Below are 14,231 nucleotides of genomic sequence, written 5' to 3'. Positions count from 1 at the left end.
TCATTCCACTCTTGAAGGACACAAGTCCTTCAAGAGTGGAATGACTTGTGTCCTTCATATCACCATTTCTTCTCACATCACCATTTTTGCACTGCACCACTCTGTCTGCTATAATCACTTCCTCTCCTTTGTATCCATCCTCTTCCTGTCCTTCCACAACTTGCTTCTCATTCTCTCTCTCTCTCACTTTTATCAATATTAATTTCATATGAACACTGTGTTCTCTTAGAAAACAGCAATCATTCCATTTGACCAACGTTAAACCAATTCAAATGTATTCCATCAGCTTTGAACCATTCTAAAGGGAATTCATAATGAATTCCCTTCAAATTCATTCCATATATTCAAAAATTGAACATTATGCCTGATGCAATTCAGCCATCTTGTCATTTAGCATCATTGCTCTCCTTCTCAATTCACTACTGTCATATCTGGGCAAAAGCTAACAACTTTCCCAATGACAATATTATCCTTCACCTCCCAACAATTTCTTCAAATCCTTTTCCACATTTTTTGTCTCACTATCCAAGTCATTTGTGTCTACTACTTGTTCTGATGTCTATTCCTTCCTTCCAAGCAATGCATCTAATACGGTGGTAAATTCTCCATGCTTGCTGTGCAAGCTCATTAATTGAGAAAGAAATAATATTTATTTGTTAATAAATGCACATGCATTTATAAGCATTCCATTTAGGCTTTTATTTTTGTAGACAGAAGATGTCTTAAGCTTGCACAGCAATAATTGAGTTTTGCATTGTATATCGAAGGCTTGTTTAGTCAAAGCTACCTTGGCTTGCTCGGTTGTAGGAGTTTCCGGGTCCTAGCTGCAGCACTGTGATTTCATGCACGTGCATAGCCATTTCCACTCCTTTCTTAAACACAGGCCATACGCAGTCAAAGTAGCTCTAGCCAGTGAGCTTCAGCCAGCTTTTACGAGTGTGCGTGTTGCTTGATAAAATTAAGTTACAACCAACTTTTTATGACAATGTTATTGACCAGTTCATAAAGAACCGTAGGGTAGAATTTGTATTCAAGTACCTAAATTGAAAAAGATAGAATATCATTTGTAAAATAAATGTTGTATTTGTATGATTAAATGTACATAAATTTCTAAATATATAGTTTTAAGTGGTCAGTAATTAATTATTCTGCTAATCAGACTTCAATCACACCTCTCACTCCCTGAAAGATAACAAGAGCAAGCCTGAATTTCAAGACTAGCATTTGCCCCTGATCTGATATTTGTTTCATTGTACTATCTGTAAAACATGTCTTCTGCACCTTATTATTATTATTTGACACCTCCAGGGAGTCCAAAGACTCATCGAGGGAGAGTGTGCCAACAGCATCGAACGATTGGTCCCCTTCCAACTACTAATCGCGCTCAAACTTACTTAACTGAGCCATTAGTAGCAGAGGCTCTACCAATCGACCAACCTTTGCCGGCATTTTTTATCACACTTTTGATGATTGAGCAACCCTATAATCTTTAGATACGTCTTCCTTCTTATTAACCTCCTTCTCATTTACATCAGTTATTCTCTTCTTTAAATATTTAATTTCCTCCACCTTACACTTAACCTGACTCTTCATTTTCATTAACTCTTGACTAACCTCTTTCACATAACTTCTATTATTGCTATTGCAAGCAATTCCATCCTTTTTCTGATTATTCCTGGTTACGCTGGTTTCATTTTTGGAACGTCCTAACCTTTTATTGTGCTTCTCATTTACTGCAATATGTTTTCCTTTTTATCGTTTAATCTAACACTCCATAAATCTTTAACATTTGTGAACACATGGATAAAACAATTGTCACATATCTACTGCAAAAAAGTCCAAGGAACAGCTTGATTTTACTGTCACTGCTGCCATTTTTGTATCATTATGAAATGATGAACTAAATGTAATCACTAAAGAAAGAGCCAAAAGGCTGTGTTTCGGTAATGTAAAATTACATAGTGGCCAGTGAAACTTTTATCAAATGGACTAATAAAATATGAATATATTGGACGCTTGGGCAGTACTCATGCATTTTAAGTAGTCCAATCTAAAGCAACTCAGGGATGCTGAGATTTGTATTCTCTTAAGCTCTCAGGTCGACTTACAAAACTTTCATAGTTTCTACAAACATTCAGCTTTGAAATAATGTTGTATTTAATATCCAACTCTTATATAGAGGCTAATGACTTCACATAACTTGCCTTAATATCCCATAATGCAAAGCACATACCCTTATGGACATGTATAATGCTATGCATTATGGAAAGAGCCACTATCCAGACCGATTTCAACCTTTATTGTGTTCTCATCAGTGGGAGCTAGACCCAGAAGTGATACCAAGTTTGAAGTAATGCAGAAGTCATATTTCCATATAAAGTAGCCAAAAGGTGTTCATGCCTTATTACTAAAATACTCTGGATTAGAGATAGATGTTGAAAGTTTTTTCACTTGCATATACTATAAATTAAAGATGCCAAGAAATTATATTCTTGGTTTAATCCTTTATCAAAGGGTAAGCAAACAAAGTTTGTGTGTGAAGTAACTTACGAATGGGCAACTCATATATAGAGGCTAATGACGTTACATCACTTGCCTTAATATCCCATAATGCAAAGCAAATATCCTTATATACATTACTCTGTCACTCACTAACCTCTAGGTTGCCAGGACCCATGCTCACCTGCATCCCTCTTTAAACATTGTAGTTTTTCTGACTCTGCACTTCTGAACTTTCCTTCCCAAACAACACTTTTTCAAGACTAATCCCAAATTCATTTAAATGCAAGCCATCCACCTTAAATAAATCCTTCCTTCCATCGAACTCACTCCACACGCTCCACACCATTCTTCTGTACACTGACTCATTCACAATCATAGCTCTCTGTCTCAGCTCACCTCTATCATGCCATGGCAACAGAGTCATAGCCTTTACTCTCTTATTCTTTTTTTGCATGTACTAGCAATTCTTTTATATTTTTTTGCATATCATACTTGTCACCTGCTAAATCATTTGTTAAACATTGCTTTCAGTTAAGTAGCATCATTAAGTAGAAGCTAAATGTTACAGAAGGAATGTGGAGTAAAAGGTATTCCACAGGCTAATGAGTAGTACAAATCATAGGCAAAAAGAATGAACAGCCTAATATAGTAAGCAAAATCAGATTATGAAAGGAAATAAACTGAGCAAACAAAGTAAATCCCCAGTATTATTTTGTCATGTGGTGAGTAAAAGAATGATTATAAAAGGCTGATTTTAATGAGTTGTAATGGTAGGAATGTGACAAAATGTATTGAAATAACCGAGTTCCTGAGCCATCAGCTTGTGAGGGTATATCACCCTCTTCAAGATATTGCAGTTACTAATGTAACAGGACCCAGCAGAAGAAGAAAGAGAGAGAGATGAATTAGAAGTCTTAGAATATTATGGAATATGTATGTGAAAACTAATATCATATTTGTTAGGTTATTGGTCCCATGTGTTACACGACTGCAAGGAAATTAGCAATCCCTCTGAAGTCAATTAACACATTCGCTGCCACGCTACTTCAGCATAGTCTGTTCCCGTACGCCAAGCAATTTCACTTCTTCAAGGTCAGTACGGTAATCTCGTTGCCGGTGGTAAGCGTCATACGAGTATACTCGTAGTTGGCTTGTGCAGAACATATACCTTCTATGAGAATACACAGTTTTGATGCTAGCTCCACAAGCCAAGCATTTTCACTTCTTCAAGGTCAGTACAGTAATCTCGTTGCTGGCGGTAAGCGTCATACGAGTATACTCACAGCTGGCTTGTGTGGCTGGTTTACCAACTACGAATATACTCGTAGTTGGCAGCGAACGTGTTAATTTAAATCTCATCTTTGGCAGAGTCCCAAGGGAGTGGAAAGAGGACAGAATAGTTCCATTGCTTAAATGGAACTATTCTCCATTACAGTAACACTGCTCTATGGGCGATCATCATGGTTGTGTGAAGGATGTCTTCTTTTAGTACTTTACATGTTTTCAACAGTAAAATGATACATGTGTTGAGGCTTAAGTGCTGTGAATAATTCATTTTAGAGGTTTAACGGAATATTAACAGCACTGAAAAAGGATTAAAACTAATTTTAATACTTCCAATGTTTTGTCTCTGTCACAGAGACATCTTTGGGGATTACAAAAACTTTTTGTAACAACACACACACAAATACAATACAAAGTGAAACTAAAGTCCTATCTAGGTGGTGCGCCTTCTATGGGCATTTGCAGGTGTATGCAAACTTTGTTTGCTTACACTTGGATAAAGAATTAAACTAAATTTATTATAGTCTAACCAAGTGGGAAAAAACTTCCAACATCTTTCTCTAAATCCAGAGTAATTTAATAATAAGGTGGTACACCTTTTGGCAACTCGTATAGGTAAATATAACTTCTCCATTGCTTCTTAGTATCACAACTTCTGGGTCTGGCTCTCACTGACGAGACTTCAATTAAGGTCGAAACCGGTTGGAGGCTTGGATGATGAATGGCAATGCTGTAGCCCATGAAGTTTTAACTGAGGCCTGGCTGTTGCTGTCACCCAGGTCTTGGGTGTGTGTGTGGGGGGGGGGTAAACTTGGATAAAGGATTAAACTAAATTTATCAAGAGAGTTGAAGTTGAGAGAGTATACTTATACTGCAAATGTGGGCAAAATACTTTAAAGTATCTATTGGATACTGAATAATAAGTTGACATAATAAATTTAGTTTAATCCTTTATCCAAGTGTGAGCAAACAAAGTTTGCACCTGAAAGTATCTTCAGGACTGGGGTAAGGTGGTACAACACCAGGACAACTCGTTGCAAAGGTGGAGCAAGCTACCAACACTCCTGTCTCAGTATTTCCTATAATGCAAAACACATCTCCTTGCGGATATGTCTAATGTTATGCATTAAGGGAAGGGCCACTATCCAGACTAGTTTCGACCTTTATTGAGGTCTCTTCAGTGGGAGCCAGGCCCAAGCTGAGATACCAGGCAGAAGCATTCACAGGTCATCTCCACCTATAGGTGTTGTACCACCTTACCCCAGTCCTGAAGATACTTTCAGGCGCAAACTTTGTTTGCTCACACTTGGATAAAAAATTAAACTAAATTTATTATACTCTAACCAAGTGAAAAATAAACTTTCAAAATAAGTTGACAAATAGAAATAAGGAAGTTAATATTCATCATTCTTTATAAAGTGTGATGATACTAAGGCAGAAGCAATGGAGAAGTCATATTTACCTATACAAGTTGCCAAAAGGTACCACCTTATTATTAAATTACTCTGGATTTAGAGAAAGATGTTGGAAATTTTTTTCCACTTGGTTAGACTATAATAAATTTAGTTTAATCCTTTATCCTAGTGTATGCCAACAAAGTTTGCGCCTGAAGTATCTTTAGGACCACCACTTCTGGGTCTGGTACCACTGACAAGACCTCGATAAAGATCGAAACTGGTCTGAGTAGTGGCCCTTTCCTTAATGCACAGTATTATACATGTCTGCAAGGAAATGTGCTTTGCATTATGGGAGATACTGAGACAAGGAGTGATGAGAGCTTGGTTCACCTTTACCACGAGTTGCTTCAGTCCTGAAGCAACTCGTGGTAAACTTTGTGTGCAAATTTTGTTTGCTTACACTTGGATAAAGAATTAAACTAAATTTATTATAGTCTAACCAAGTGGGAAAAAACTTCCAACATCTTTCTCTAAATCCAGAGTAATTTAATAATAAGGTGGTACACCTTTTGGCAACTCATATAGGTAAATATGACTTCTCCATTGCTTCTGTCTTAGTATCACAACTTCTGGGTCTGGCTCCCACTGACGAGACTTCAATTAAGGTCGAAACCGGTTGGAGGCTTGGATGATGAATGGCAATGCTGTAGCCCATGAAGTTTTAACTGAGGCCTGGCTGTTGCTGTCACCCAGGTCTTGGGTGTGTGTGTGGGGGGGGGGGGTAAACTTGGATAAAGGATTAAACTAAATTTATCAAGAGAGTTGAAGTTGAGAGAGTATACTTATACTGCAAATGTGGGAAAAATACTTTAAAGTATCTATTGGATACTGAAGAATAAGTTGACAAATAGAAATAAGGAAGTTAATATTCATCATTCTTTATAAAATTTTTTGATAACTGTCACATCTGGACTACTGCAAAGATTTTGTTTTTCGGGGATGAGAAAGGTTGAAAGAATCCAGAGGTAAATGATAATCACAGATTTGTAGAATGTTCTGTATGAGGATAGATTGAAGATATGTTTAGTGGAAGAGATGAAACATTAGAGAAACACACATACATTCACTACTTAAAGGTTTTATAGGAGTGATGGAGAACAAACTTTTGAGTACATGTTAATAAGGAAGATAGTTTAAGCAAAGGTATGGTAAGAATTATATGAATATGAATATTATGTGAATAATGGTTACAGAAGGGCTCCCATGATGAGTCTTCAGACTACATTCAGCTGCTCATATAGTGATAATATTTTCTAGTCACTTTAAGCTTGTTGCCTATAAACTACATAATTTAGAATGCAGTAATGCTGCTTCTTTGAAAGCAGTAATGACTGCATACAGCATATTTAGATAAAGTTTGTTCTTATATTGCTGCAGCTACATCATTTGCTGTATAATAATTATACATTTTTTAGCCCTTGCTCCAACCATTACTGAAAGACCAAAACCAAAAACGATGACTGTGGTGACATCTGTTGTAACTCTAAAGTGCCGAGTGTTTGGTGCTCCAAAGCCAGAGGTGAAATGGATAAGAGAAGGACAAGAATTATCTGGAGGACGTTATCAGGTACTTCAATGGTTTCAGCATTCAAAATATATAATATTTTTGAAATAAGCATGTATTACTTTTCAGATACATAGCTAAGTTAAGTGTTGCTATTAGAAATCCGGAGAACATCTTATTCATGATTATTCCTCATCATCATCAAATTCCTGATATATACCCTCAAGGGGTACAGGATATGATAGTACTACATGAAAAATTTACATCATTACTAACTTCCTATCTACAATTTTATTCCAAATCAGTCTGTTACCCGTAAAGATTCCAATAATGTCAGGTCTTATATATTTCTGTCTTCTGAGGCAGTAATGGGAAAAAAAAAGATTAGTAGAACACTTGTTTTACTAATCTTTTTTTTTCCCATTCTGTTTAAGTGACCATACCAGCTGAGATTCCTGGATGCTGACAATGTCAAGTTCTTTCCTAATATCCTCATTTTTAATATGATATTGCCATTTATACCATCTATTCATGCATCTAATCTTTCTCAGGACTCTCTCTGCGGTCTCTAGTCTTTGGTCAAGTGTTTTACTTCTAACCCAACTCTCAGATCCATAAGTTAAAATTGGTTTGAACACTGTCTTGTATACAGCTAATTTAGTGTTTTGGCTAATTTCTCTCTTATTCCATATAAATTTATTCAGTTGATTTCCTACAATACCAGCTTTGTTGATTCTGTTGTCTATTTCCATATTTAATTTACAATCCTCACTAAAAATCATGTCTAAGTAGCTGAAATGTTTTACTTGTTCTATTGGTTTTCCATTCACAATAAACTTGATATTTTCAATGTTTCTGCCTATTTTCATTGTCTTTGTCTTTTTAATGCTGACCTTCATACCATATCTATTACAACAACAGTTATTCAATTTAGTCAGGGAATCTTGCAGACTTGTAGCGGATTTATTTAGAAGTATAACATCATCCGCATAAAGCAAATAGATGACATTAACATCTCCAATTTTGATATCACATTTAATACCATTTTCCTTCATAAAGTGATCCATATAGATAATGAATAACAGAGGGGATAATGCACATCCTTGTCTGACACTGTATTTAACATTAAACCACCTTCCTGTACTTCAATTCTAACTGCTGACTTACAACTAAAATAAAGACTAAGTATTGCTTGATATAATGCCCCATTAAACTGTAGCATTTTGAATAGCTTCTCTCTTTTCCCCTTGTCATATGCCTTTTCCAGATCTACAAAACTTAAATACAGATCTTTGTTATATGCCCATAATTTCTCAGTTATCTGTCGTAAGGTGAAAATTTGATCCTGACAGCCTCTATTTGGCCTGAATTTAGCTTGTTCTTCACCAAACTTGTCTTCCACAATCCTTCTTAACTGTTTTTCAAGTATATTTGCATATATCTTACCAGGAACACTCAATAATGAAATACCTCTGTAATTCTCACATTCAGTTTTATTTCCCTTTTTATATATAAGTACTATTAGAGCTCAACTCGAATCATCTGGAATTCGTTCCTCTGTCCAGTCCTCTGAACTATGCAGTGCAGCCACTGTAAGACTTTTATACCTCCAACCTCCATACTTGAGCATTTCTGGTCAAATACATCTACTCCTGTCTTTCCACATTTCAGGCTTTTGATGGCTTTTTCTACTTCAAGTTTGGATATGAATTCCTGACTGCATGCCTGGTCAGTGTTTTTTACCACTTTGCTGTCATCCCAGTGGAAAAAAAACTGCTTGTTTCATTTAGTAATTTTTCAAAATAATTACTCCATACTTCAAGGATATCTTTTTTTTTTGTTTTCATGTCACCTTTATCATCTCCAATTCCTTTTACAGCAGTCTTTCCTCCATTTCTTAGTTTCTTCAACAACCTCCAGAATATCTTGCCACCTTCTTGATATTTATTTTCTATGTTTTTACCAAAGTCTTCCCAGGACTTTTGTTTAGCTAGTTTTACACAGTATTTAGCTTTCTTACATTTGTCTCTGTATTCTCTAAGAGCACAAGCTGACTTATTTGTGAAAAACTTTTGAACTGCTTTCTTCTTTTCCTTCACTGCCTCTTTAAATTCCTGTGTCCACCATGGAGTGCGCACATTCAGTTTTATTTCCCTTTTGATATATAAGTACTATTAGAGCTCAACTCGAATCATCTCTGGTGAATCTGGTGAAGTTGTTTGCAAAGATATTTGCAAACAACTTCACCACATGCCTCTCTGGCTGAATCAACCAGTGTTTTCTTCAGGGCTTGCCACTGAATCTCCAAGGTTTGGTTCTTATTCTCAAACTCTTTCATTGTTTTCTTGAATAATAGTTGTGTATTTTAGTCTACAGTTCACATCTGAGAACAGCTCAACTTTTATTCTCTTTAAAACTTTTTTACATGTTATTCTTTTCAATATGAAATTCAATTTTATCCTGCTCAAGACTGATGTATTCCTAGAATCTTTTGAAATTAACAATTGGACTATGACAAGTTTTAGAGTTGAAAATTTAGGAAACTTTTCTTACCCCATAATAATTTTTCACATTAGTTTGTTCTTTAATGTTGTATTAAGTATGCCTATTTAGAAAACAAGTAACACAAACAAAGAAAAAAACTGGACTTATAATGGAATATTGTTGCTGGTGTCACTAGGAGAAGTAACATTGTATTTGAATGGTTTTTATGAAAAGTGTTTTTATTATCTTTAATTATATCACATAGATTTTTATAATATTGCACTTTTGTGTGAAAGGAAGACCAGATATAATCATTGTGATGTGGTATTATGGTTCTAAAAGTGTTCACTTTGGTTGTTATTTTGATTAACTTGGAAGTGCTAATTAACATTACTAAAATGGTTGCAGTGAAGAAGCATATGTCAGTAACAGAATTCTTCAGCTCGGTGATTAAGTTTTTCCCTGGACTTTTCACAGTGGATATGATACACAAATTGTCTTATGTATGCACAACAAAATGTTAAAGAAGTATGCTTTTCTTTTAGGCTTACACGGTGATCCAAATGCATTTTTGAAAATTATGGAGACAACTACCGTGTTTGAATAAAAACTTTAGTTTAATATAACTAAAATCTACATTCGATGTTTCGACCTTTATGTCAAGGTCATCTTCTGGAGCATACAACTATACACAGGAAACAAGCTATACTACAATCAAACTGGTTTGTTAAAGACACTGACCAACTGCTACAACAATTGTTGGCCTGACCTCTGGTGAGAAAAAAAGAAGTATGGAGTGTTACGTTAAATGATAAGAAGGAATTTCTTATTGTGTGTGAGAAGTGTGATGAAAGGTTAGCGCATTCCAAAAATGAGAACTCTGTTACCAGGAATAATCAAGAAATAGATGGAAGTTCTTGGACAATAATAATAGAACGGACATGGAAGAGCTCAGGCAAGATGAAAATGAAGAGTCTGGTTATACATATGGAGGGACTAACTGATGTAAAAGAATTTAATGGGAAGAAGCAAATGATTTAAATGACAAGGAAGTTAATAGGAAGGAGCAGGTATTTAAAGATGATATGGTGGCTTTGTATGGTGATTCAGTCATTTAAGGTGTAGTAAATAATAAGGTGAATAATGCATGTTTTTCAAATAGTACAATAAAAAGAATATCAAATGCTCTGCATAGAAGGAATGGGTATCAGAATTAGTCGTTGCAGTGGGCACGAAACAACTTGGAGAGTTAGACAAATATATGGAAAGGAATTTGAAGACGTTGCTGAAGGAGATGAAGTATCATAGTGTCATTGGGAAATTGGTTAGTTTGTTGCCAGATATGATGTGAACTGAGAAGGAGAACAATGATACTGAATGAGAAGATAGCTGAATTGTCAGGCAAAGAGTATTCAATTTGTGAATGGATGGAAAGAATTTGAAGGGAAGTTAGAATGGTTCAAAGCCAATGGAATGCATTTGAATAGATTTGGTGTTGGTCATTTCGATCAGGTATTGTTTACTAAGAATTCACAGGATTCATATGAAATTAATATTCCTAAAGATCTTAAGTTATACATAACAACAGATACCACTCTACCCACAAGAAAGGAGGTAGAACACATAATTAAGAATCTTCCTAATAATAAATCCCCTGGGTGTGATAATATTCCAACTGAGCTGCTGAAAGCTTTAACTGGCAATAATAACAACTATTTAGTGGAATCCATTCAGGATATCTATAAAACAATACAATTACCTGAAGTTTTTACAACATCTATCTGCATACCAATTCCAAAGAAACATAATGCACAAAATTGTGAGGATTACAGAACTGTAAGCCTAATATCCCATGCATCTAAAATTATTTTAACCATTGTTAACAAACAAATTGAAAGAGCCATAAGCGGTGAATTGAGTGAACAACAGAAAGGTTTCAGAAGAGGAATGGGAACCATTAATGCTATCCTGGAACTAAAAATACTAATAGAAAGGTCACTTGAAAGAAACAGGAACATTTACATATGCTTCATAGTCTTTCAGAAGGCTTTTGACTAGGTAAAACATAATAAAATGTTCAATATATTAGATAAATTAGACATAGAAGATCATGTACTTAAGATTATAAAACTGATTTACACCAAACAGAAAATGCAACTGTTTAACGATGAGACTTCTGTAGTGAAAATAAAAAGAGGAGTTAAACAAGGTTGTATCCTTTCACCAAATCTATTTAATATCTATAGTGAGACAGTGATGAAAAAGATTGAAAAACAAAAAATAGGAATTAGTATCAGTGGTATAAAATACAATAATCTTAGATATGCTGATGATTTCATTCTAATAGCATAAACAAATTAATCAAATTACTGCAGCTACTAATTGAAGAAGGTAAAGAATTTGGATTAGATATAAATGCAAAAAGACCAAATTTATGAAAATCTCAAAAGAAAGCAGATCCGAGCCAGAAATATTCATAAACAATATGAAAATTGAACATACAACAGAATAGAAATATTTAGGCACCTACTTTACTGCAGATGGAAAGCAAGATAAAGAAAGAAAAATAAGAACAACCATAGCTAAAGATGCATTCCGGAAAAATAAAGATCTGCTCAGAAGTTCTGTGAGTATCGAGACAAAGAACAGAATGATAAGAACATTAGTGTGGCCAATTTTCACATATGGAGGTGAGACCTGGATATTCAAGAAGAGAGTAAGACAACAGATAATGACCTTTGAAATGCAGTGCTATAGGAGAGCTCTGAAAATACCATGGACAGAACATGTGACAAATACATAAACATTCTCTGTAGGATCACATGGTCCTACAGAGAATGAAAACACACAGATCTTTATTACAGGAAATGATCCAGAGAAAGATGAGATTGGCAGGACATGTACTGATAGGTTCAGCAGGACAGAGGATACTAACAGTTTTAGAAGGAAAAATTATGGGAAAAAGATCAAGAGGTAAAAAACAAAGGACATGGCTTTGAAGATATAAGATCATGGACGGGATCACATGGCTATTCAGAAACAAAAGGAAAGCCCAACAGAGAGAACTGGAAGGACATGGTGCTGCGCCCTCTCACTGAGGAAGCTACATGAAGAAGAAAGATCAGAGAGAGGTTGGGAAGCAAGTTGTGGAAGGACAGGAAGAAGATATAAAGGTGAGGAAGTGATTATGGCAGTGCAAAGTGATGCAATGCAAAAACGTTGGGGATGATAAGGATATGAATGAACATCAGAGTCAGGATCAGAGATTTGAGGATGGTTAGAATGCAGAGAGAGGTGTACATAGCAGAGAGTATGGAGTGATGGTGATGATGAATGTTGGATGGCCCCCACAGAGTGGAGAATTATGCTTTTATACTAACGTACAGAGTATATTAGAAATAATGGAGCTGAGTTTGTAGCATTGATTGAATCAATGTTCCCAAAGATGGTAGAATATAAAATTTTCTGAAAGGATAGAAAGGTGAAGAAAGGAGGGAAGTACCCAGTGGCGGCCTGTACATAAGCACTACGACACCGCAGCACCCCCAAGGAAAAAATGAAAAATTTAAATTTTGTTTGTGTTTATAAATAATAACAATGCTTACAACATTATATAAATGCAGTACAAAATGTTAATGGTTAGAGCTTATGTTTTGACATTGATTGAATAGTTGATAATTGGAATTCTTCGATTAAGACTTTAGATTATGAAACAGATGCACTGCGATCTAACGCCGATATTCGTTTGCGCTTGTTATTGCACGTTGCATCATTCCCACACTGTCCAAACGGCAGTGTATTTTTAGTATCCTTATGCACGTTATTTCTGTGAGATATGAAATGTTTATTACTGGTGAGTGTGCGCAGTGGCATATTTAGGTAGAGGCCCGGGGCTAGAGCGGCAAATTTTGAGGGGCAGTGTAAATTTCCTGGCTCTCATTTTTGTAATTGTATTTATATTATGAATTTAAGATATAAATAGGTTATGCATGTAAATCAACATGTTCATTAAATATGGGGGGGGCAGCACTTTCTGTGGGCTTAGGAGGGGGAAATACCTAAATACGACACTGTGTGTGCGTGGTTGAGCTATTTTTTGTAAATCTTATTTTATTTTGATAAAATAACATATAATTATTTATTTATTATAGATACAAGGCTGAATTATGATGAGTGTCACTGTTGAAAATATAAAAAGAATTATATTTTTTCACTTATCGTTACACGAAACAAATGCACTGTGATCTAACGGCGATGTTCGTTTGTGCTTGTCATTGCTATTGATACGAAACTTTTATTATTGGTGCTTGTTCGTGGTGAGGATGAAATATTTTTAATAAAGAAATTTTTCATATGTAAATTTATTTATTGATAAATTTGTTACTGATTAGAATTTTTTTTTTTTTTTTTTCTTTATATGCAGCACCTCCACTTAAAACTTTCACTGGCCGCCACAGGAAGAAGTACCATTAATAATAGCAGAGGAATTGTATCCTTCAAGAACAAAAGTGGAAAATAGTAGTATGTGTGAGGATTTTGAAGCTATCTGGTTTGATGTTGAGATCAATAAAATAGTATATCTAATAGGATATTGTTATAGGCCAGGAAACCTAGAGAGTATTAATTATGAAATGCTTAGACAAATTAGCTGGAGCATGTAAAATGAAGATGATTCTAATGGGAGATTTTAATTATAAGAATATGGATTGAGTTTTTGTGGGAAAACTATCTAAAGCAGCATGTGATGGAAGTAACACATTTATCTGTGTCGGATTTGGTGATATCCTCACAGGGTGTGGTTGTGAATGAGATATTAACACTGCCACCTATTGGTGAGAGTGATCATGAGGTATTGGATTGGAAGGTAGTCAAGGAGGAAAAAGTTGTTATACAGAAGGTCTATATGTGAAACTATAAGGTGGGTGATTATGAATAACTCCATAGTCTATTAGCATCAATATATATATTGGGTTGATGAATTGTGCAGAAAAATGTTGACA

General features: G+C 35.2%; 1 protein-coding gene across 4 annotated transcripts in view; it reads left to right on the top strand.

Annotated features, from left to right (window-relative positions):
* LOC150106214 (neuroglian-like) overlaps nt 1–14,231 on the top strand; it is an 888,579-nt gene that overhangs the window by 512,269 nt on the left and 362,079 nt on the right. For all 4 annotated transcript variants that reach the window (XR_016548353.1, XM_090393042.1, XM_090393040.1 and 1 more), the window contains one exon: nt 6,659–6,810. Coding sequence is in view for 3 of the 4 variants with exons in the window: in XM_090393042.1 (XP_090249168.1) it covers nt 6,659–6,810 (152 nt within the window). In the remaining variant the exon portion in view is untranslated. The remainder of the gene's footprint in view (nt 1–6,658; nt 6,811–14,231) is intronic.

This window comes from Typopeltis vanoorti, chromosome 5 (genome assembly GCF_054136105.1).
Source record: "Typopeltis vanoorti isolate ZY-2024b chromosome 5, IOZ_Tvanoo_1.0, whole genome shotgun sequence".
Classification (NCBI taxonomy): domain Eukaryota; kingdom Metazoa; phylum Arthropoda; class Arachnida; order Uropygi; family Thelyphonidae; genus Typopeltis; species Typopeltis vanoorti.
Note: the sequence above shows the minus strand (reverse complement) of the source record. Positions and strands in the feature narration are given on the sequence as shown.